Source organism: Cetorhinus maximus, unplaced genomic scaffold (assembly GCF_964194155.1).
Source record: "Cetorhinus maximus unplaced genomic scaffold, sCetMax3.hap1.1 HAP1_SCAFFOLD_677, whole genome shotgun sequence".
NCBI lineage: Eukaryota > Metazoa > Chordata > Chondrichthyes > Lamniformes > Cetorhinidae > Cetorhinus > Cetorhinus maximus.
Genome location: NW_027596619.1, coordinates 76,622 through 102,669, shown reverse-complemented (window position 1 = coordinate 102,669; position 26,048 = coordinate 76,622). Strand labels below are relative to the sequence as shown.

The 26,048-nt window shown below is 54.5% G+C and overlaps 1 protein-coding gene across 1 annotated transcript in view; it reads right to left on the bottom strand.

The window, feature by feature from the left end:
• The window catches only part of prpf19 (pre-mRNA processing factor 19), a 56,123-nt gene extending 30,612 nt beyond the window's left edge, over positions 1-25,511 (bottom strand). Inside the window, exons 1-4 of the mRNA XM_078535815.1 lie at positions 25,399-25,511; positions 20,001-20,150; positions 16,280-16,356; positions 13,744-13,885 (exon numbers count right to left, since the gene is read on the bottom strand). Of these exons, the coding sequence (XP_078391941.1) occupies positions 13,744-13,885; positions 16,280-16,356; positions 20,001-20,150; positions 25,399-25,417 (388 nt within the window). The 5' untranslated portion in view covers positions 25,418-25,511. The remainder of the gene's footprint in view (positions 1-13,743; positions 13,886-16,279; positions 16,357-20,000; positions 20,151-25,398) is intronic.
• Positions 25,512-26,048: the final 537 nt, after the last annotated feature.

Genomic DNA, 26,048 nt, shown 5'->3' with positions numbered 1-26,048 from the left:
CCACACTCTAACCCTCTCTCTCTCCCGCTGCACCCACACTCTGACCCTCACTCTCTCCCGCTGTACCCACACTCTGACCCTCTCTCTCTCCCGCTGTACCCACACTCTGACCCTCTCTCTCCCGCTGTACCCACACTCTGACCCTCTCTCTCTCCCGCTTTACCCACACTCTGACCCTCTCCCTCTCCCGCTGTACCCACACTCTGACCCTCTCTCTCCCCCGTAACCCACACTCTGACCCTCTCTCTCTCTTGCTGTACCCACACTCTGACCCTCTCTCTCCCACTGTACCCACACTCTGACCCTCTCTCTCCCACTGTACCCACACTCTGACCCTCTCTCTCTCGCTCTCTCGCTGTACCCACACTCTGACCCTCTCTCTCCCCCGTAACCCACACTCTGACCCTCTCTCTCTCTCGCTGTATCCACACTCTGACCCTCTCTCTCCCACTTTACCCACACTCTGATCCTCTCTCACCCACTGTACCCACACTCTGACCCTCTCTCTCTCACTGTACCCACACTCTGACCCTCTGTCTCCCACTTTACCCACACTCTGATCCTCTCTCACCCACTGTACCCACACTCTGACCCCTCTCTCCCACTGTACCCACACTCTGACCCTCTCTCTCTCTTGCTGTACCCACACTCTGACCCTCTCTCTCCCACTGTACCCACACTCTGACCCTCTCTCTCTCTCTCTCGCTGTACCCACACTCTGACCCTCTCTCTCTCCCGCTGTACCCACACTCTGACCCTCTGTCTCTCCCGCTGTACCCACACTCTGACCCTCTCTCTCTCTTGCTGTACCCACACTCTGACCCTCTCTCTCCCACTGTACCCACACTCTGACCCTCTCTCTCTCTCTCTCGCTGTACCCACACTCTGACCCTCTCTCTCCCACTTTACCCACACTCTGACCCAATGTCTCCCACTTTACCCACACTCTGATCCTCTCTCTCTATCGCTGTACCCATACTCTGACCCTCTCTCTCTCTCTCGCTGTACCCACACTCTGACCCTCTCTCTCCCGCTGTACCCACACTCTGACCCTCTCTCTCTTACCCACTGTACCCACACTCTGACCCTCTCTCCCTCCCGCTGTACCCACACTCTGACCCTCTCTCTCCCGCTGTACCCACACTCTGACCCCCTCTGTCTCCCGCTGTACCCACACTCTGACCCTCTCTCTCTCCCGCTGTACCCATACTCTGACCCTCTCTCTCTCACACTGTACCCACACGTTCACCCTCCCTCTCACCCACTGTACCCACACTCTGACCCTCTCACTCGCCCGCTGTACCCACACTCTGACCCTCTCTCTCTCGCTGTACCCACGCTCACCCTCTCTCTCACCCACTGTACCCACACTCTGACCCTCTCTCTCTCGCTGTACCCACACTCTGACCCTCTCTCTCTCGCTGTACCCACGCTCACCCTCTCTCTCACCCACTGTACCCACACTCTGACCCTCTCTCTCTCGCTGTACCCACACTCTGACCCTCTCTCTCTTGCTGTACCCACACTCTGACCCTCTCTCTCTCACCCACTGTACCCACACTCTGACCCTCTCTCTCCCACTGTACCCACACTCTGACCCTCTCCCACTGTACCCACACTCTGACCCTCTCTCTCCCACTGTACCCACACTCTGACCCTCTCTCTCCCACTGTACCCACACTCTGACCCTCTCTCTCTCCCACTGTACCCACACTCTAACCCTCTCTCTCTCTGTACCCACACTCTGACCCTCTCTCTCTCCCGCTGTACCCACACTCTGACCCTCTCTCTCCTACTGTACCCACACTCTGACCCTCTCTCTCCCACTGTACCCACACTCTGACCCTCTCTCTCCCGCTGTAACCACACTCTGACCCTCTCTCTCACCCACACTCTGACCCTCTCTCTCCCACTTTACCCACACTCTGACCCTCTCTCTCTCACCCACTGTACCCACACTCTGACCCTCTCTCTCACCCGCTGTACCCACACTCTGACCCTCTCTCTCCCACTGTACCCACACTCTAATCCTCTCTCTCCCCCATAACCCACACTCTGACCCTCTCTCTCACCCACTGTACCCACACTCTGTCCCTCTCGTTCCCGCTGTACCCACACTTTGACCCTCTCTCTCCCGCTGTACCCACACTCTGACCCTCTCTCTCCCCATAACCCACACTCTGACCCTCTCTCTCTCACCCACTGTACCCACACTCTGACGCTCTCTCTCCCGCTGTACCCACACTCTGACCCTCTCTCTCCCGCTGTACCCACACTCTGACCCTCTCTCTCCCCATAACCCACACTCTGACCCTCTCTCTCTCACCCACTGTACCCACACTCTGACCCTCTCTCTCCCGCTGTAACCACACTCTGACCCTCTCTCTCACCCACTCTACGACCCTCTCTCTCCCACTTTACCCACACTCTGACCCTCTCTCTCTCACCCACTGTACCCACACTCTGACCCTCTCTCTCACCCGCTGTACCCACACTCTGACCCTCTCTCTCCCACTGTACCCACACTCTGACCCTCTCTCTCTCTCTCGCTGTACCCACACTCTGACCCTCTCTCTCCCACTTTACCCACACTCTGACCCTCTGTCTCCCACTTTACCCACACTCTGACCCTCTCTCTCCTGCTGTACCCACACTCTGACCCTCTCTCTCTCTCTCCCTTGTAACCCACACTCTGACCCTCTCTCTCCCGCTGTAACCACACTCTGACCCTCTCTCTCCCGCTGTAACCACACTCTGACCCTCTCTCTCTCTCTCGCTGTACCCACACTCTGACCCTCTCTCTCCCACTTTACCCACACTCTGACCCTCTGTCTCCCACTTTACCCACACTCTGATCCTCTCTCTCCCACTGTACCCACACTCTGACCCTCTCTCACCCACTGTACCCACACTCTGACCCTCTCTCTCCCACTGTACCCACACTCTGACCCTCTCTCTCTCTCTGTACCCACACTCTGACCCTCTCTCTCGCTGTACCCACACTCTGACCCTCTCTCTCACGCTGTACCCACACTCTGACCCTCTCTCTCTTACCCACTGTACCCACACTCTGACCCTCTCTCTCTCCCACTGTACCCACACTCTGACCTCTCTCTCCCACTGTACCCACACTCTGACCCTCTCTCTCTCTCGCTGTACCCACACTCTGACCCTCTCTCTCGCTGTACCCACACTCTGACCCTCTCTCTCCCGCTGTACCCACATTCTGACCCTCTCTCTCTCTCGCTGTACCCACACTCTGACCCTCTCTCTCTCCCGCTGTACCCACACTCTGACCCTCACTCTCTCCCGCTGCACCCACACTCTAACCCTCTCTCTCTCCCGCTGCACCCACACTCTGACCCTCACTCTCTCCCGCTGTACCCACACTCTGACCCTCTCTCTCTCCCGCTGTACCCACACTCTGACCCTCTCTCTCCCGCTGTACCCACACTCTGACCCTCTCTCTCTCCCGCTTTACCCACACTCTGACCCTCTCCCTCTCCCGCTGTACCCACACTCTGACCCTCTCTCTCCCCCGTAACCCACACTCTGACCCTCTCTCTCTCTTGCTGTACCCACACTCTGACCCTCTCTCTCCCACTGTACCCACACTCTGACCCTCTCTCTCCCACTGTACCCACACTCTGACCCTCTCTCTCTCTCTCTCGCTGTACCCACACTCTGACCCTCTCTCTCCCCCGTAACCCACACTCTGACCCTCTCTCTCTCTCGCTGTACCCACACTCTGACCCTGCCACTCCCACTTTACCCACACTCTGACCCTCTGTCTCCCACTTTACCCACACTCTGATCCTCTCTCACCCACTGTACCCACACTCTGACCCTCTCTCTCTCAATGTACCCACACTCTGACCCTCTGTCTCCCACTTTACCCACACTCTGATCCTCTCTCACCCACTGTACCCACACTCTGACCCTCTCTCTCCCACTGTACCCACTCTGACCCTCTCTCTCTCTTGCTGTACCCACACTCTGACCCTCTCTCTCCCACTGTACCCACACTCTGACCCTCTCTCTCTCTCTCGCTGTACCCACACTCTGACCCTCTCTCTCTCTCCCGCTGTACCCACACTCTGACCCTCTGTCTCTCCCGCTGTACCCACACTCTGACCCTCTCTCTCTCTTGCTGTACCCACACTCTGACCCTCTCTCTCCCACTGTACCCACACTCTGACCCTCTCTCTCTCTCTCGCTGTACCCACACTCTGACCCTCTCTCTCCCACTTTACCCACACTCTGACCCTATGTCTCCCACTTTACCCACACTCTGATCCTCTCTCTCTATCGCTGTACCCATACTCTGACCCTCTCTCTCTCTCTCTCGCTGTACCCACACTCTGACCCTCTCTCTCCCGCTGTACCCACTCTGACCCTCTCTTTCTTACCCACTGTACCCACACTCTGACCCTCTCTCCCTCCCGCTGTACCCACACTCTGACCCTCTCTCTCCCGCTGTACCCACACTCTGACCCCCTCTGTCTCCCGCTGTACCCACACTCTGACCCTCTCTCTCTCCCGCTGTACCCATACTCTGACCCTCTCTCTCTCACACTGTACCCACACGCTCACCCTCCCTCTCACCCACTGTACCCACACTCTGACCCTCTCACTCGCCCGCTGTACCCACACTCTGACCCTCTCTCTCTCGCTGTACCCACGCTCACCCTCTCTCTCACCCACTGTACCCACACTCTGACCCTCTCTCTCTCGCTGTACCCACACTCTGACCCTCTCTCTCTTGCTGTACCCACACTCTGACCCTCTCTCTCTCACCCACTGTACCCACACTCTAACCCTCTCTCTCTCTGTACCCACACTCTGACCCTCTCTCTCCCTCTGTACCCACACTCTGACCCTCTCTCTCCTACTGTACCCACACTCTGACCCTCTCTCTCCCACTGTACCCACACTCTGACCCTCTCTCTCTCCCGCTGTACGCACACTCTGACCCTCTCTCTCCCACTGTACCCACACTCTGACCCTCTCTCTCCCACTGTACCCACACTCTGACCCTCTCTCTCCCACTGTACCCACACTCTGACCCTCTCTCTCCCACTGTACCCACACTCTGACCCTCTCTCTCTCCCACTGTACCCACACTCTAACCTTCTCTCTCTCTGTACCCACACTCTGACCCTCTCTCTCTCCCGCTGTACCCACACTCTGACCCTCTCTCTCCTACTGTACCCACACTCTGACCCTCTCTCTCCCACTGTACCCACACTCTGACCCTCTCTCTCCCGCTGTAACCACACTCTGACCCCCTCTCTCACCCACTCTACGACCCTCTCTCTCCCACTTTACCCACACTCTGACTCTCTCTCACCCACTGTACCCACACTCTGACCCTCTCTCTCACCCGCTGTACCCACACTCTGACCCTCTCTCTCTCCCACTGTACCCACACTCTGACCCTCTCTCTCTCCCACTGTACCCACACTCTGACCCTCTCTCTCCCACTGTACCCACACTCTGACCCTCTCTCTCCCACTGTACCCACACTCTGACCCTCTCTCTCCCGCTGCACCCACACTCTGACCCTCTCTCTCTCCCGCTGTACCCACACTCTGACCCTCTCTCTCCCCCATAACCCACACTCTGACACTCTCTCTCTCCCGCTGCACCCACACTCTGACCCTCTCTCTCCCCCATAACCCACACTCTGACCCTCTCTCTCTCCCGCTGCACCCACACTCTGACCCTCTCTCTCTCTCGCTGCACCCACACTCTGACCCGCTCTCTCTCCCGCTGTACCCACACTCTGACCCTCTCTCTCCCACTGTACCCACACTCTGACCCTCTCTCTCCCACTGTACCCACACTCTGACCCGCTCTCTCTCTCGCTGTACCCACACTCTGACCCTCTCTCTCTCCCACTGTACCCACACTCTGACCCTCTCTCTCCCACTGTACCCACACTCTGACCCTCTCTCTCTCTCGCTGTACCCACACTCTGACCCTCTCGCTGTACCCACACTCTGACCCTCTCTCTCCCGCTGTACCCACATTCTGACCCTCTCTCTCTCTCGCTGTACCCACACTCTGACCCTCTCTCTCTCCCGCTGTACCCACACTCTGACCCTCACTCTCTCCCGCTGCACCCGCACTCTAACCCTCTCTCTCTCCCGCTGCACCCACACTCTGACCCTCACTCTCTCCCGCTGTACCCACACTCTGACCCTCTCTCTCTCCCGCTGTACCCACACTCTGACCCTCTCTCTCCCGCTGTACCCACACTCTGACCCTCTCTCTCTCCCGCTTTACCCACACTCTGACCCTCTCCCTCTCCCGCTGTACCCACACTCTGACCCTCTCTCTCCCCCGTAACCCACACTCTGACCCTCTCTCTCTCTTGCTGTACCCACACTCTGACCCTCTCTCTCCCACTGTACCCACACTCTGACCCTCTCTCTCCCACTGTACCCACACTCTGACCCTCTCTCTCTCGCTCTCTCGCTGTACCCACACTCTGACCCTCTCTCTCCCCCGTAACCCACACTCTGACCCTCTCTCTCTCTCGCTGTACCCACACTCTGACCCTGCCACTCCCACTTTACCCACACTCTGACCCTCTCTCTCCCACTTTACCCACACTCTGATCCTCTCTCACCCACTGTACCCACACTCTGACCCTCTCTCTCACTGTACCCACACTCTGACCCTCTGTCTCCCACTTTACCCACACTCTGATCCTCTCTCACCCACTGTACCCACACTCTGACCCTCTCTCTCCCACTGTACCCACACTCTGACCCTCTCTCTCTCTTGCTGTACCCACACTCTGACCCTCTCTCTCCCACTGTACCCACACTCTGACCCTCTCTCTCTCTCTCTCGCTGTACCCACACTCTGACCCTCTCTCTCTCCCGCTGTACCCACACTCTGACCCTCTGTCTCTCCCGCTGTACCCACACTCTGACCCTCTCTCTCTCTTGCTGTACCCACACTCTGACCCTCTCTCTCCCACTGTACCCACACTCTGACCCTCTCTCTCTCTCTCTCGCTGTACCCACACTCTGACCCTCTCTCTCCCACTTTACCCACACTCTGACCCAATGTCTCCCACTTTACCCACACTCTGATCCTCTCTCTCTATCGCTGTACCCATACTCTGACCCTCTCTCTCTCTCTCGCTGTACCCACACTCTGACCCTCTCTCTCCCGCTGTACCCACACTCTGACCCTCTCTCTCTTACCCACTGTACCCACACTCTGACCCTCTCTCTCTCGCTGTACCCACGCTCACCCTCTCTCTCACCCACTGTACCCACACTCTGACCCTCTCTCTCTCGCTGTACCCACACTCTGACCCTCTCTCTCTTGCTGTACCCACACTCTGACCCTCTCTCTCCTACTGTACCCACACTCTGACGCTCTCTCTCCCACTGTACCCACACTCTGACCCTCTCTCTCTCCCGCTGTACCCACACTCTGACCCTCTCTCTCCCACTGTACCCACACTCTGACCCTCTCTCTCCCACTGTACCCACACTCTGACCCTCTCCCACTGTACCCACACTCTGACCCTCTCTCTCCCACTGTACCCACACTCTGACCCTCTCTCTCCCACTGTACCCACACTCTGACCCTCTCTCTCTCCCACTGTACCCACACTCTAACCCTCTCTCTCTCTGTACCCACACTCTGACCCTCTCTCTCTCCCGCTGTACCCACACTCTGACCCTCTCTCTCCTACTGTACCCACACTCTGACCCTCTCTCTCCCACTGTACCCACACTCTGACCCTCTCTCTCCCGCTGTAACCACACTCTGACCCTCTCTCTCACCCACACTCTGACCCTCTCTCTCCCACTTTACCCACACTCTGACCCTCTCTCTCTCACCCACTGTACCCACACTCTGACCCTCTCTCTCACCCGCTGTACCCACACTCTGACCCTCTCTCTCCCACTGTACCCACACTCTAATCCTCTCTCTCCCCCATAACCCACACTCTGACCCTCTCTCTCACCCACTGTACCCACACTCTGTCCCTCTCGTTCCCGCTGTACCCACACTTTGACCCTCTCTCTCCCGCTGTACCCACACTCTGACCCTCTCTCTCCCCCATAACCCACACTCTGACCCTCTCTCTCTCACCCACTGTACCCACACTCTGACCCTCTCTCTCCCGCTGTACCCACACTCTGACCCTCTCTCTCCCGCTGTACCCACACTCTGACCCTCTCTCTCCCCCATAACCCACACTCTGACCCTCTCTCTCTCACCCACTGTACCCACACTCTGACCCTCTCTTTCCCGCTGTAACCACACTCTGACCCTCTCTCTCACCCACTCTACGACCCTCTCTCTCCCACTTTACCCACACTCTGACCCTCTCTCTCTCACCCACTGTACCCACACTCTGACCCTCTCTCTCACCCGCTGTACCCACACTCTGACCCTCTCTCTCCCACTGTACCCACACTCTGACCCTCTCTCTCTCTCTCGCTGTACCCACACTCTGACCCTCTCTCTCCCACTTTACCCACACTCTGACCCTCTGTCTCCCACTTTACCCACACTCTGACCCTCTCTCTCCTGCTGTACCCACACTCTGACCCTCTCTCTCTCTCTCCCCTGTAACCCACACTCTGACCCTCTCTCTCCCGCTGTAACCACACTCTGACCCTCTCTCTCCCGCTGTAACCACACTCTGACCCTCTCTCTCTCTCGCTGTACCCACACTCTGACCCTCTCTCTCCCACTTTACCCACACTCTGACCCTCTGTCTCCCACTTTACCCACACTCTGATCCTCTCTCTCCCACTGTACCCACACTCTGACCCTCTCTCACCCACTGTACCCACACTCTGACCCTCTCTCTCCCACTGTACCCACACTCTGACCCTCTCTCTCTCTCTGTACCCACACTCTGACCCTCTCTCTCGCTGTACCCACACTCTGACCCTCTCTCTCACGCTGTACCCACACTCTGACCCTCTCTCTCTTACCCACTGTACCCACACTCTGACCCTCTCTCTCTCCCACTGTACCCACACTCTGACCCTCTCTCTCTCTCGCTGTACCCACACTCTGACCCTCTCTCTCGCTGTACCCACACTCTGACCCTCTCTCTCCCGCTGTACCCACATTCTGACCCTCTCACTCTCTCGCTGTACCCACACTCTGACCCTCTCTCTCTCCCGCTGTACCCACACTCTGACCCTCACTCTCTCCCGCTGCACCCACACTCTAACCCTCTCTCTCTCCCGCTGCACCCACACTCTGACCCTCACTCTCTCCCGCTGTACCCACACTCTGACCCTCTCTCTCTCCCGCTGTACCCACACTCTGACCCTCTCTCTCCCGCTGTACCCACACTCTGACCCTCTCTCTCTCCCGCTTTACCCACACTCTGACCCTCTCCCTCTCCCGCTGTACCCACACTCTGACCCTCTCTCTCCCCCGTAACCCACACTCTGACCCTCTCTCTCTCTTGCTGTACCCACACTCTGACCCTCTCTCTCCCACTGTACCCACACTCTGACCCTCTCTCTCCCACTGTACCCACACTCTGACCCTCTCTCTCTCTCTCTCGCTGTACCCACACTCTGACCCTCTCTCTCCCCCGTAACCCACACTCTGACCCTCTCTCTCTCTCGCTGTACCCACACTCTGACCCTGCCACTCCCACTTTACCCACACTCTGACCCTCTGTCTCCCACTTTACCCACACTCTGATCCTCTCTCACCCACTGTACCCACACTCTGACCCTCTCTCTCTCAATGTACCCACACTCTGACCCTCTGTCTCCCACTTTACCCACACTCTGATCCTCTCTCACCCACTGTACCCACACTCTGACCCTCTCTCTCCCACTGTACCCACACTCTGACCCTCTCTCTCTCTTGCTGTACCCACACTCTGACCCTCTCTCTCCCACTGTACCCACACTCTGACCCTCTCTCTCTCTCTCGCTGTACCCACACTCTGACCCTCTCTCTCTCCCGCTGTACCCACACTCTGACCCTCTCTCTCCCACTGTACCCACACTCTGACCCTCTCTCTCTCTCTCGCTGTACCCACACTCTGACCCTCTCTCTCCCACTTTACCCACACTCTGACCCTATGTCTCCCACTTTACCCACACTCTGATCCTCTCTCTCTATCGCTGTACCCATACTCTGACCCTCTCTCTCTCTCTCTCTCGCTGTACCCACACTCTGACCCTCTCTCTCCCGCTGTACCCACTCTGACCCTCTCTCTCTTACCCACTGTACCCACACTCTGACCCTCTCTCCCTCCCGCTGTACCCACACTCTGACCCTCTCTCTCCCGCTGTACCCACACTCTGACCCCCTCTGTCTCCCGCTGTACCCACACTCTGACCCTCTCTCTCTCCCGCTTACCCATACTCTGACCCTCTCTCTCTCTCACACTGTACCCACACGCTCACCCTCCCTCTCACCCACTGTACCCACACTCTGACCCTCTCACTCGCCCGCTGTACCCACACTCTGACCCTCTCTCTCTCGCTGTACCCACGCTCACCCTCTCTCTCACCCACTGTACCCACACTCTGACCCTCTCTCTCTCGCTGTACCCACACTCTGACCCTCTCTCTCTTGCTGTACCCACACTCTGACCCTCTCTCTCTCACCCACTGTACCCACACTCTAACCCTCTCTCTCTCTGTACCCACACTCTGACCCTCTCTCTCCCTCTGTACCCACACTCTGACCCTCTCTCTCCTACTGTACCCACACTCTGACCCTCTCTCTCCCACTGTACCCACACTCTGACCCTCTCTCTCTCCCGCTGTACGCACACTCTGACCCTCTCTCTCCCACTGTACCCACACTCTGACCCTCTCTCTCCCACTGTACCCACACTCTGACCCTCTCCCACTGTACCCACACTCTGACCCTCTCTTTCCCACTGTACCCACACTCTGACCCTCTCTCTCCCACTGTACCCACACTCTGACCCTCTCTCTCTCCCACTGTACCCACACTCTAACCCTCTCTCTCTCTGTACCCACACTCTGACCCTCTCTCTCTCCCGCTGTACCCACACTCTGACCCTCTCTCTCCTACTGTACCCACACTCTGACCCTCTCTCTCCCACTGTACCCACACTCTGACCCTCTCTCTCCCGCTGTAACCACACTCTGACCCTCTCTCTCACCCACTCTACGACCCTCTCTCTCCCACTTTACCCACACTCTGACTCTCTCTCTCTCACCCACTGTACCCACACTCTGACCCTCTCTCTCACCCGCTGTACCCACACTCTGACCCTCTCTCTCCCACTGTACCCACACTCTAACCCTCTCTCTCCCCCATAACCCACACTCTGACCCTCTCTCTCACCCACTGTACCCACACTCTGTCCCTCTCGTTCCCGCTGTACCCATACTTTGACCCTCTCTCTCCCGCTGTACCCACACTCTGACCCTCTCTCTCCCCCATAACCCACACTCTGACCCTCTCTCTCTCACCCACTGTACCCACACTCTGACCCTCTCTCTCCCGCTGTACCCACACTCTGACCCTCTCTCTCCCCCATAACCCACACTCTGACCCTCTCTCTCTCACCCACTGTACCCACACTCTGACCCTCTCTCTCCCGCTGTAACCACACTCTGACCCTCTCTCTCACCCACTCTACGACCCTCTCTCTTCCCACTTTACCCACACTCTGACCCTCTCTCTCTCACCCACTGTACCCACACTCTGACCCTCTCTCTCACCCGCTGTACCCACACTCTGACCCTCTCTCTCCCACTGTACCCACACTCTGACCCTCTCTCTCTCTCTCGCTGTACCCACACTCTGACCCTCTCTCTCCCACTTTACCCACACTCTGACCCTCTGTCTCCCACTTTACCCACACTCTGACCCTCTCTCTCCTGCTGTACCCACACTCTGACCCTCTCTCTCTCTCCCCTGTAACCCACACTCTGACCCTCTCTCTCCCGCTGTAACCACACTCTGACCCTCTCTCTCCCGCTGTAACCACACTCTGACCCTCTCTCTCTCTCTCGCTGTACCCACACTCTGACCCTCTCTCTCCCACTTTACCCACACTCTGACCCTATGTCTCCCACTTTACCCACACTCTGATCCTCTCTCTCCCACTGTACCCACACTCTGACCCTCTCTCACCCACTGTACCCACACTCTGACCCTCTCTCTCCCGCTGTACCCATACTCTGACCCTCTCTCTCTCACACTGTACCCACACGCTCACCCTCCCTCTCACCCACTGTACCCACACTCTGACCCTCTCACTCGCCCGCTGTACCCACACTCTGATCCTCTCTCTCTCGCTGTACCCACGCTCACCCTCTCTCTCACCCACTGTACCCACGCTCTGACCCTCTCTCTCTCGCTGTACCCACACTCTGACCCTCTCTCTCTTGCTGTACCCACACTCTGACCCTCTCTCTCTCACCCACTGTACCCACACTCTGACCCTCTCTCTCACCCGCTGTACCCACACTCTAACCCTCTCTCTCTCTGTACCCACACTCTGACCCTCTCTCTCCCACTGTACCCACACTCTGACCCTCTCTCTCACCCGCTGTACCCACACTCTAACCCTCTCTCTCTCTGTACCCACACTCTGACCCTCTCTCTCCCACTGTACCCACACTCTGACCCTCTCTCTCACCCGCTGTACCCACACTCTAACCCTCTCTCTCTCTGTACCCACACTCTGACCCTCTCTCTCCCACTGTACCCACACTCTGACCCTCTCTCTCCCACTGTACCCACACTCTAACCCTCTCTCTCTCTGTACCCACACTCTGACCCTCTCTCTCCCGCTGTACCCACACTCTGACCCTCTCTCTCCCCCATAACCCACACTCTGACCCTCTCTCTCTCACCCACTGTACCCACACTCTGACCCTCTCTCTCCCGCTGTAACCACACTCTGACCCTCTCTCTCACCCACTCTACGACCCTCTCTCTCCCACTTTACCCACACTCTGACCCTCTCTCTCTCACCCACTGTACCCACACTCTGACCCTCTCTCTCACCCGCTGTACCCACACTCTGACCCTCTCTCTCTCTCTGTACCCATACTCTGATCCTCTCTCCCCCGCTGTACCCACACTCTGACCCTCTCTCTCTCTGTACCCATACTCTGACCCTCTCTCTCCCACTGTACCCACACTCTGACCCTCTCTCTCCCACTTTACCCACACTCTGACCCTCTCTCTGACCCACTGTACCCACACTCTGACCTTCTCTCACCCACTGTACCCACACTCTGACCCTCTCTCTCACCCACTGTACCCACACTCTGACCTTCTCTCACCCACTGTACCCACACTCTGACCCTCTCTCTCACCCACTGTACCCACACTCTGACCCTCTCTCTCCAACTTTACCCACACCCTGACCCTCTCTCTCACCCGCTGTACCCACACTCTGACCCTCTCTCTCTCTGTACCCATACTCTGACCCTCTCTCTCCCACTGTACCCACACTCTGACCCTCTCTCACCCGCTGTACCCACACTCTGACCCTCTCTCTCTCTGTAACCACACTCTGAGCCTCTCTCTCCCACTGTACCCACACTCTGACCCTCTCTCTCTCCCCCGTAACGCACACTCTGACCCTCTCTCTCTCTCTGTACCCATACTCTGACCTCTCTCTCTCTCGCTGTACCCACACTCTGACCTTCTCTCTCTCCCGCTGTACCCACACTCTGACCCTCTCTCTCCCTCCCGCTGTACGCACACGCTGACAGAGACAGGCGTTACCTTCTCGAGCGGCCGTCACCTCCTTGGTCAGGCGGGCGATGACTCTGCAGGCAGCGTCGTGTTGGTAGAGGGCGTGCGACAGCTCCTGGCGCGTGGTCTGCAGCTGTTGTCGGAGGGTGAAGCTGTGTAGCATGACCGCGTCCTGGAGGGGAGTGGGGGTAGGGGGGTGGGGGAAAGAATCTAGGATAAGGATCATTCCCGCTGAAGGATTTCACACCCGCCAAAACTCCCCCTCCGTCCCTGCACCTGCAACCGGGCACAGGTAGAGGAGTAGGTAGAGGGGTCGGGGAGGGTAGGTAGAGGGGTCGGGGAGGGTAGGTAGAGGGGTCGGGGAGGGGTAGGTAGAGGGGTCGGGGAGGGTAGGTAGAGGGGTCGGGGAGGGGTAGGTAGAGGGGTTGGGGAGGGTAGGTAGAGGGGTCGGGGAGGGTAGGTAGAGGGGTCGGGGAGGGTAGGTAGAGGGGTCGGGGAGGGTAGGTAGAGGGGTCGGGGAGGGTAGGTAGAGGGGTCGGGGAGGGTAGGTAGAGGGGTCGGGGAGGGAGAGGGGTCGGGGAGGGTAGGTAGAGGGGTCGGGGAGGGTAGGTAGAGGGGTCGGGGAGGGTAGGTAGAGGGGTCGGGAAGGTAGAGGGGTCAGGGAGGGTAGGTAGAGGGGTTGGGGAGGGTAGGTAGAGGGGTCGGGGAGGGAGAGGGGTCGGGGAGGGAGAGGGGTCGGGGAGGGTAGGTAGAGGGGTCGGGGAGGGTAGGTAGAGGGGTCGGGGAGGGTAGGTAGATGGGTCTGGGAGGGTGGGTAGAGGGGTCGGGGAGGGTAGGTAGAGGGGTCGGGGAGGGTAGGTAGAGGGGTCGGGGAGGGTAGGTAGAGGGGTCGGGGAGGGTAGGTAGAGGGGTCGGGGAGGGTAGGTAGAGGGGTCGGGGAGGGTAGGTAGAGGGGTCGGGGAGGGGTACGTAGAGGGGTGCGAGGGGAAGGGAGAGGGACAGGTGGACGTCAGGGTGTGTGGAACAGGGAAGTAGGTCGAGCAGATTTTATTTCGAAAGTAAACTAACCCCTCGATTAGATTCCAGTCTGTAACTCACTCCCGGGTATCTGTTATTGTATATATAAACCACCCCGAACCCCTCGATTAGATTCCAGTCTGTAACTCACTCCCGGGTATCTGTTATTCTATATATAAACACCCCCGAACCCCTCGATTAGATTCCAGTCTGTAACTCACTCCCGGGTATCTGTTATTCTATATATAAACCACCCCGAACCCCTCGATTAGATTCCAGTCTGTAACTCACTGCCGGGTATCTGTTATTCCAAATATAAACCACCCCGAACCCCTCGATTAGATTCCAGTCTGTAACTCACTCCCGGGTATCTGTTTTTCTATATATAAACCCCTCCCGAACTCCTCGATTAGATTCCAGTCTGTAACTCACTCCTGGGTATCTGTTAATCTATATATAAACCCCGCCGACCCCCTCGATTAGATTCCAGTCTGTAACTCACTCCCGGGTATTTGTTATTCTCTATATAAACCACCCCGAACCCCTCGATTAGATTCCAGACTGTAACTCACTCCCGGGTATATGTTATTCTATATATAAACCACCCCGAACCCCTCGATTAGATTCCAGTCTGTAACTCACTCCCGGGTATCTGTTATTCTATATATAAACCACCCTGAACCCCTCGATTCGATTCCAGTCTGTAACTCACTCCCGGGTATCTGTTATCCTATATATAAACAACCCCGAACCCCTCGATTAGATTCCAGTCTGTAACTCACTCCTGGGTATCTGTCATTCTATATATAAAACCATCCGAACCCCTCGATTAGATTCCAGTCTGTAACTCGCTCCTGTGTATCTGTTATTCTATATATAAACCCCCCCGAACCCCTCGATTAGATTCCATCTGTAACTCACTCCCGGGTATCTGTTATTCTCTATATAAACCACCCCGAACCCCTCGATTAGATTCCAGTCTGTAACTCACTCCCGGGTATCTGTTATTCTCTATATAAACCACCCCGAACCCCTCGATTAGATTCCAGTCTGTAACTCACTCCCGGGTATCTGTTATTCTATATATAAACCACCCCGAACCCCTCGATTAGATTCCAGTCTGTAACTCACTCCCGGGTATCTGTTATTCTATATATAAACCCCCCGAACCCCTCGATTCGATTCCAGACTGTAACTCACCCCCGGGTATCTGTTATTCTATATATAAACCCCCCTGAACCCCTGGATTAGATTCCAGTCTGTAACTCACTCCCGGGTATCTGTTATTCTACATATGAGCAGTTGAAGGGGGTGGGTACGGACAGGCTACATAGAACACCGGAGGTGTGGGGGGTGTCTGCGTGAGGCAGGCTGAATTCTTCCGGAGGGTACAAGGGTTTGAAACCGTGGAGCGTGCAGAAGCCTTTCGAGAAAAGCTGAAGTGGAAGGCAGAGGTTGGGAAGCAGGGGGCAACAGTGTTGGGGGAACCAGGCTTCGTACCATCAGGCTGGGAATGAAAGAGGGGTCGTTTCGAGGGTTACGGACTTACCCACTCATCCTGTAAAGCCTTGAGGATTGCCGGAATGCTGGTGGCCGACGGCGGCTTTGGTCTGATGGGGTGGCTAGCTGCAAACACAAACGGAACAAAACCAATCAAAACGATCGATCGCTGGCTCCCCACCTCAGGCGTGCCAGGCCTGCTCTAAGTCCTGCACCCTCCGGCACTGCGTCAGGGGCTCAGAGCCAGGCTAGGCGTGTAATAATGAGGCAGGTTTAATAAATGATCTCAGAGTAAAAAGATCCCCTAGGAAACAGTGACCATAACATGGTAGAATTTAGCGGTCAATTTGAGGGTGAGAAACGTGGGTCAGAAACAACTGTGCTAAACTGAAATAAGGGTAATTAGAAAGGAACGAGGGCAGAGTTGGCTGGGGTGGACTGGGAAAGGAGTTTAGCAGAAAAGACGGTTGATGAACAATGGCAGACGTTTTAAGAAAATAGTTTATGACTCACAACAAAGATATATCCCAGTGAGGAAGAAGGATTGTAGGAAGGGGGTAAACCAACCATGGTTAACCAAGGAAGTTAAGGATGGTATCAAATTGAAAGAAAAAACATACAAAGTGGCAAAGATTAGCGGTAAGCCAGAGGATTGGGAAAGTTTTAAAAACCAACAAAAGATGATCAAAAAATAAATAAAGAGGGAGAAAATAAACTTTGAGGGTAAACTAGCAAATAATATAAAAACAGACAGTAAGAGCTTCTTTAAATATATAAAAAAGGAAGAGAGAGGCCAAAGTGAACATGGGGCCCTTAGAGAATGAGGCTGGGGAAATAATAATGGGGAACCAGGAAATGGCAGAGGAGTTGAATAAATACTTTGCTTCAGTCTTCACAGTGGAAGACACTAACAGCATTCCAAAAATACTAAATAATCAAGGGGCAAATGAGGGGGAGGAAATAAATACAATAACTATCACTGGAGAAAAAGCACTGGGGAAACTAATGGGGCTAAAGCCGATAAGTCCGCTGGACCTGATGGGTTGCATCCTAGGCTATTAAAGGAAGTAGCTGTAGAGATAGTGGATGCGCTGGTAGTAATCTTCCAAGAATCCTTAGATTCTGGAAAAGTCCCAGAGGATTGGAAAACTGCCAATGTAACACCCTTAATCTAAAAGGGAGAGAGACAAAAAACAGGTAACTATAGGCCAGTTAGCTTAACATCCATCATTGGGAAATGTTAGAGTCTATCATAAAGGATGTAGTAGCAGAGCATTGAGAAATGCATAAGATAATCAAGCAGAGTCAGTCTTGGCTACCTGAAGGGGAAATCATGCCTGACAAATTTATTAGAATTCTTTGAGGAGGTAACAAACAGGATAGATAAAGGGGGACCAGTAGATGTAATATATTTGGATTTCTAAAAGGTGTTCGATAAGGTGCTGCACATCAGGCTACTTAATAATGTTGGGGATAGTATATTAGCATGGATAGAGGATCGGCTAACTAATAGAAGACAGAGAGTTGGGATAAGGGGGGCATTTTCAGGATGGCAACCTGTAACTAGTGGAGTGCCACAGGGATCAGTGCTGGGGCCACAATTATTTACAATATATATTAATGACTTGGGTGAGGGAAGTGAATGTACTATCACCAAGTTTGCAGATGACACAAAAATAAGTGGGAATGCAAGTGGTGAGGATGACACAAAGAGTCTACAGAGGGATAGAGACAGGTTAAGTGAGTGGGCAGATGGAATATAATGTGGGAAAGTGTGAGGTTATGCACTTGGGCAGGAAGAATAGAGGAGCTGAATATTATTTAAATGGAGAAAGGCTGCAGAAAGCTGCAGCACAGAGGGATTTGGGGGTCCTCGTGCATGAATCACAAAAAGTTATCATACAAGTTCAGCAGGTAATAGGGATGGCAAATTTTGGCCTTTATTTCAAAGGGAATGGAGCATAAAATAGGGGAATCTTGCTAAAACTATACACGACACTAGTTAGTCCACACCTAGAATACCGTGAACAGTTTTGGTCCCCTTATCTAAGGAAACATATACTGACATTGGAGGCAGTCCAGAGAAGGTTCACTAGGTTGATCCCGGGTATGGAGGGATTTTCTTATGAGGAGAGGTTGAGTAGGTTGGGCCTGTACTCATTGGAGTTTAGAAGAATGAGAGGCGACCTTATTGAAACATATAAGATTCTTAGGGGGCTTGACAGGGTAGATGCTGAGAGGTTGTTTCCCCTTGTGGGAGAGTCTAGGACCAGGGGGCATAATCTCAGAGTGAGGGGGCCCCCATTTAAGACCGAGATGAGGAAGAATTTCTTCTCTCAGAGGGGAGTGAATCTGTGGAATTCCTTACCGCAGAGGCTGGGCCGGGAAGTATATTAGGCTGAGATTTTTAATCGGTCAGGGAGTCGAGGAGAAAAGGCAGGAAAGTGGGGCTGAGGGTTATCAGATCGGCCGTGATTTCTTTGAATGGGGTTGGGGGGGGTGCAGATAGAAGGCTTTGGGCAAGGGATAGAAGAGCAGGGGGTTTGAGGAAGGAGCAGCAGCTGGAGGTGGGGCTCGTACTGAGAATCCCCGCCCTCCTCCCCTCCACCGGCCAGCATCACAGCCGGGGCTGCCGCACCCCTGGAGACAGCCGGCCACCTCTGTCTGCTATCTGGGTGGCCTGCGTCTCCCAGTCAGCGCGGCCACTGGCTCTGCTCGGGGGAGTCTTCACTAAACCGTCACCGGCGGAGGGACGGGGGGGGGGGGGGGGGGGCGCGGTGGGGGCATCGCCCGCGAGGCCCCCCCCTAGCCGATCGACCTCAAGGGCTGCATCGCCCGGAAACGGAGACGGCAAAAGGGGCCACAAGGGGGTCCAGACGGACGCTCGAGGGGAATTCGACTTGCAGGGCTGCGGGGGTTCAGTTCGGAGGTCGGGTCGGAGGGGAGGGAGAATGGGGCTGACCAGATTGCTAGAGAGACACAGAGAGAGAGAGAGAGAGAGCGAGCGACAGAGAGAGAGAGAGACACAGGTAGAGAGGGAGAGAGAGACACAGAGAGAGAGGGACAGAAAGAGAGCGACAGAGAGAGAGAGACACACAGAGAGAGACAGAGAGAGAGACAGAGAGAGAGACAGAGAGAGACAGAGAGAGAGACAGAGAGAGAGACAGAGAGAGAGAGAGACAGAAAGAGAGAGACACACAGAGAGAGACAGAGAGAGAGACAGAGAGAGAGACAGAGAGAGAGAGACAGAGAGAGAGAGACAGAGAGAGAGAGACAGAGAGAGAGGGAGAGAGAGAGAGGGAAAGAGAGAGGGAAAGAGAGAGAGAGAGAGAGAGAGGGAAAGAGAGAGAGACACAGAGAGCGACAGAGAGAGAGAGAGACAGAGAGAGAGGGAGAGAGACAGAGAGAGAGAAAGAGAGAGATAGAGAGAGAGAGAAAGAGAGGGAGAGAGAGGGAAAGAGAGAGAGAAAGAGAGAGAGACAGACAGACAGAGAGAGAGACAGACAGAGAGAGAGTGTCAGCATGGGCTCGATTGGCTGAACAGCCTCCTCCCATGTGGGCCCACACTGGCTCCCTGCAAGTGCAGTTCAGCTGGTCCCACTGGCCGGCCCTCCCCGAGGGAACCCCGCCATTTCCCTTCTCCCTGAAGCCCGCTCCACGAGCCCACGTATCGGGCCTCAGAGTCACGGCGAGTGTGAGATCAGCAGGCAGGAGACATGCCCAGGTGCCCCCCCGCCGGCTGTGCCATCATGGGGCACCTCCACCCTTACCTTTGATATCGATGAGTTGGTCCTCGGACAGGGGCTGCCCGTTGATGGGATCGGTCCCGTTCTCCGCGATGTACTTCTCGATCAGGCGGCGCTCGAACACATGATTGGAGACCGGAGAGACACACGGGTGCTCCGGCACCTCGTTCGAGACTGAGGGAGGAGAGGAAACCGTCAATCAGAAAGCAGCGAGGTTATATCGGTACACCACCACACCCGGGAGTCACTGTGCACAGCTCCTGTCTCCGTATCACACTGAGAGTCACTGTGCACAGTTCCTGTCTCCATATCACACTGGGAGTTACTGTGCACAGTTCCGGTCTCTGTATCACACTGGGAGTTACTGTGCACAGTTCCTGTCTCCATATCACACTGGGAGTTACTGTGCACAGTCCCGGTCTCCGTATCACACTGGGAGTTACTCTACACTATTCCAGTCTCCGTATCGTACTGGGAGTTACTGTGAACAGTTCAGTCTCCACACCCGGGATCCACTGTGCACAGTTCAGTCTCCACACCCGGGATCCACTGTGCACAGTTCCGGTCTCCGTATCACGCTGGGAGTCACTGTGCACAGTTCCGGTCTCCGTATCACACTGGGAGTCACTGTGCACAGTTCCGGTCTCCGTATCACACTGGGAGTCACTGTGCACAGTTCCTGTCTCCGTATCACACTGGGAGTCACTGTGCTCAGTTCTGGTCTCCGTATCACACTGGGAGTCACTGTGCACAGTTCCGGTCTCCGTATCACACTGGGAGTTACAGTGCACAGTTCCGGTCTCCGTATCACACTGGGAGTTACTGTGCACAGTTCCGGTCTCCGTATCACACTGGGAGTCACTGTGCAACAGTTCCAGTCTCCGTATCACACTGGGAGTTACTGTGCACAGTTCCGGTCTCCGTATCACAGTGGGAGTCACTGTGCACAGTTCCGGTCTCCGTATCACACCCAGGAGTCACTGTGCACAGTTCCGGTCTCCGTATCACACCCGGGAGTTACAGTGCACAGTTCCTGTCTCTGTATCACACTGGGAGTTACTGTGCACAGTCCCGGTCTCCGTATCACACTGGGAGTTACCCTACACTATTCCAGTCTCCGTATCACACTGGGAGTTACTGTGAACAGTTCAGTCTCCACACTCACACTGGGAGTCGCTGTGCACAGTTCCGGTCTCCGTATCACACTGGGAGTTACTGTGCACAGTTCCGGTCTCCGTATCACACTGGGAGTCGCTGTGCACAGTTCCGGTCTCCATATCGCACTGGGAGTCACTGTGCACAGTTCCGGTCTCCGTTTCACACTGGGAGTCGCTGTGCGCAGTTCCGGTCTCCATACCACACTGGGAGTCGCTGTGCACAGTTCCGGTCTCCGTATCACACTGGGAGTTACTAGATATTTAGTTGATAATTCCCCATTTACTATAGAAACAGATTTTTTCGTATATATTTCTCAATTTATAGTAGAAATGGATGTTTTATATATATTTCCTCGTTGCCTATAGAAATGGATTTTTAATATATATTTCCTCATTCCCTGCAGAAATTGATTTAATATATATTTCCCAATTCCCTATAGAAATGGAATTTTTAATCTCTATTTCTCCATTCCCTATAGAAATTGAATTTTTAAAGTGTATTTCTCCATTATCTATATCAACTGATTTTTTAATATATATTTCTCCATTCCCTATAGAAATGGATTTTTTTATATATATTTCTCCATTCCCTATAGAAATGGAATTTTTAATGTGTATTTCTCCATTACCTATATCAACTGGTTTTTTTATATTTATTTCTCCATTCCCTATAGAAATGGAATTTTTAATGTGTATTTCTCCATTACCTATATCAACTGGTTTTTTAATATTTATTTCTCCATTCCCTATGGAAGCTGATTTTTAAATGTATATTTCTCCATTCTCTATAGAAATCAATTTTTAAATACGTATTTCTCCATTCCCTATAGAAATGGATTTTTAATGCATATTCCTTCATTCCCTAGAGAAACGGATTTTTTAAATATATCTTTCTCCTTTCCCTATAGAAATGGATTTTTAATCTTTATTTCTCCGTTCCCTATAGAAATGGACTTTTAATATCTATTTCTCCACTGCCTATGGAAATGGACTTTTAGTATATATTTCTTACTGCCTATGGAAATGGACTTTTAGTATATATTTCTTCACTGCCTATGGAAATGGACTTTTAGTATATATTTCTTCACTGCCTATGGAAATGGACTTTTAGTATATATTTCTCCACTGCCTATGGAAATGGACTTTTAGTATATATTTCTCCACTGCCTATGGAAATGGACTTTTAGTATATATTTCTCCACTGCCTTTGGAAATGGACTTTTAATATATATTTCTCCACTGCCTATGGAAATGGACTTTTAATATATATTTCTCCACTGCCTATGGAAATGGACTTTTAGTATATATTTCTCCACTGCCTTTGGAAATGGACTTTTAATATATATTTCTCCACTGCCTATGGAAATGGACTTTTAATATATATTTCTCCACTGCCTATGGAAATTGACTTTTAGTATATATTTCCCCATTCCCTATAGAAATGGATTTTTAATATATATTTCTCCACTGCCTATGGAAATGGACTTTTAGTATATATTTCCCCATTCCCTATAGAAATGGATTTTTAATATATATTTCTCCACTGCCAATGGAAATTGACTTTTAGTATATATTTCCCCATTCCCTGTAGAAATGGATTTTTAATATATATTTCTCCACTGCCTATGGAAATGGACTTTTAGTATATATTTCTCCACTGCCTATGGAAATGGACTTTTAGTATATATTTCCCCATTCCCTATAGAAATGGATTTTTAATATATATTTCTCCACTGCCTATGGAAATGGACCTTTAGTATATATTTCTCCATTCTCGATAGCAACAGATTTTTAAAATATATATATTTCCGCATTCCCTACAGAAACAGACTTTTAAATATATATTTCCCCATTGAAACGGATTTTTAAATATATAGTTCCCCACACCCTCATTCTGCAAAGCTCACAGCTGAAGAACATCAACCAGATATCCCAGCACTTGCAGGTAAAAACAACTCTCTCTCTCTCTCTCTCCGATTGCAGGGACCAAGTCACAACTCAGCAAAACCACAGTCGAGAAAAAAACAGGACAACTCCTTTCGGCTAACCTGCAGAACCAAGTATCTCCAAACCCACTGCTCAACTGCCAAAGTCAGCTCTACCGGAATCAGCCAACTTAACGGCCGCAACATTTCATCACCTACTCCTCATCGGACAAGCCAAAGACTGATTTGTATATCTTTTCTTTAACTTTTATTTCTGGACTCACTTCACAATGCGTTTTCATTATTTTTTTCTTGCGTTTTATTAACTAATAAGCTCACTCTTTCTTTAACTCAAGAAAGCCTGGTTAAATTGGCTCCTTTTAAAACATAAGTACACCCGGACTGGGAAAGAGTATCCACGAGGGAAGGGATCCTTTTTAAATTAATCTTGGTGCGACCAACCGAGGGAGTTGAATAAAGAAAGGGAGCCACTTCATCCCTCCTTACCCAGGAGCATAACAATTTGGGGTCCCAGATGCACCGCCCCAGGGTTCACTCAGTCCCTGATACCCCCCACCCCACCCACCCCCACCCCCAAGGGTCATGTTTGGAAGGTGCTGTCGAAGGAGCCTTGGTGAGTTGCTGCAGTGCATCTTGTAGATGGTACACACACACTGCTGCTACTGTGCGTCGGTGGTGGAGGGAGTGAACGTTTGTGGATGGGGTGCCGATCAAGCGGGGCTGCTTTGTCCTGGACGGTGTCGAGCTTCTTGAGTGTTCTGGGAGCTTCCCTCATCCAGGCAAGTGGGGAGTATCCCATCACACTCCTGACTTGTACCTTGTAGATGGCGGACAGGCTTTGGGGAGACAGGAGGTGAATTACTCTCCGCAGGATTCCCAGCCTCTGACCTGCTCTTGTAGTCACAGTGTTTATATGGCTGGTCCAGTTCAGTTTCTGGTCAATGGTAACCCCCAGGATGTTGACAGTGGGGGATTCAGTGATGGTGATGCCCATTGAATGTCATGAGGCGATGGTTCGATTCTCTCATGTTGGAGATGGTCATTGCCTGGCACTTGTGTGGCACGAATGTTACTTGCCACTTGTCAGCCCAAACCCGGATATTGTCCAGATCTTTCTGCATTTTGACATGGGCTGCTTCAGTATCTGAGGAGTCGTGAATGGTGCTGAACATTGTGCAATCATCAGCGAACATCCCCACTTCTGACCTAATGATGGAAGGAAGGTCATTGATGAAGCAGCTGAAGATGGTTGGGCCGAGGACACTACCCTGATGCAAGTCAGTCCCTGATATCCCCCCCCAACCCAAGGGTTCACTCAGTCCCTGATACACCCCCAGCCAGGGGTCACTCAGTCCATGATACCCCACCCCCGGGGTCACTCAGCCCCTGACGCCCCCCCTCCAGGGTTCACAGCTCGATGCCCCCAGGGGTCACTCAGCCCGATACCCTCCCCCAGGGTTCACTCAGCACCTGATACCACCCCAGGGTTCACACAGTGCCCCCTCAGGGGTCAATCACTCACTGATACTCTCCCCAGGGGTCACTCAGCCCGTTACCCCTCCGCCCAGGGGTCACTCAGCCCCTGTTACCCCGCCCAGGGGTCACTCAGCCCCTGTTACCCCCGGGGTCACTCAGCCCGTTACCCCCGGGGTCACTCAGCCCCTGTTACCCCCCCCTCCCCCAGGGGTCACTCAGCCCCCACCAGGGGCAACTCACACCCCCCCAGGGGTCACTCACACCCCCCCAGGGGTCACTCAGCCCCCCCCAGGGGTCACTCACACCCCCCCAGGGGTCACTCAGCCCCCACCAGGGGTCACTCACACCCCCCCAGGGGTCACTCAGCCCCCCCCAGGGGTCACTCACACCCCCCCAGGGGTCACTCACACCCCCCCAGGGGTCACTCAGCCCCCCCAGGGGTCACTCACACCCCCCCAGGGGTCACTCACACCCCCCCAGGGGTCACTCAGCCCCCCCAGGGGTCACTCACACCCCCCCAGGGGTCAATCACACCCCCCAGGGGTCACTCAGCCCCTGTTACCCCCCCCCCCAGGGGTCACAGCCCCCCCCAGGGGTCACTCAGCCCCCCCCAGGGGTCACTCAGCCCCCCCCAGGGGTCACTCAGCCCCCCCAGGGGTCACTCAGCCCCCCCCAGGGGTCACTCAGTCCCTGTCTCCCCCCCCTCCCCAGGCCGGCCCACTCCCTCCATGAGGCCCTGAGCACAGACAGACACAGAGAGGTGAAGGAGTCCAGGCTGCATCACTACCCCGCGCCCTCACAGGCCTCCCCCTCCCCTCTCCCTCTCCGGGGGGGGTTACTCACTCCAGCACAGCAGCGACATGGCGGCGGCGGCGGCAGCAGCAGCGGCGGCGGGAATCCCGGGGCAACTGGAAAATGGCGGCGCCGGCAGGGGGCGGGGCGCAGGGAGAAGGGGGCGGGGCGCAGTGTCCAAGGGGAGGCAGGCGGACGGTTTCCGTCATCACGCAGCGTGCGGCGTGACGAAAGTGGGCGGGACAGAGCGTCGAAGGGGAGTCAGGGGGACGGGTTCCGTCATCACGCAGCGTACTGCGTGGCGTCAGGGGGCGGAGCACCGAGTCCAAGGGGAGGCAGGCGGACGAATTCCGTCATCACGCAGCGTGCCGCGAGGCGTCAGGGGGCGGGGCATGGTGGCTATGGGAAACAAAAGCGTCATGACGCAAGGTGCGGGGGGGGTGTCAAAGGGGCCGGGGCACGTTGTTGGGAGGCGGAAAGGGCCAGCCGGCAGCGTCATGACGCTCCTTGCGCAGCGGCGGCAGCGACTCCGGGAGCCAGGCGTCACTGGCAGAGAGAGAGAGAGAGAGAGAGAGACAGGGGAGGCACGCCCCCTCGCAACAGGACGAGGGGGAGGCCACGCCCCCTCCAAATACCGCGAGGGAGAGGCCACGCCCTCTTCCAACAGATGGCGAGGGGAGGCCACGCCCCCTCCTAACAGA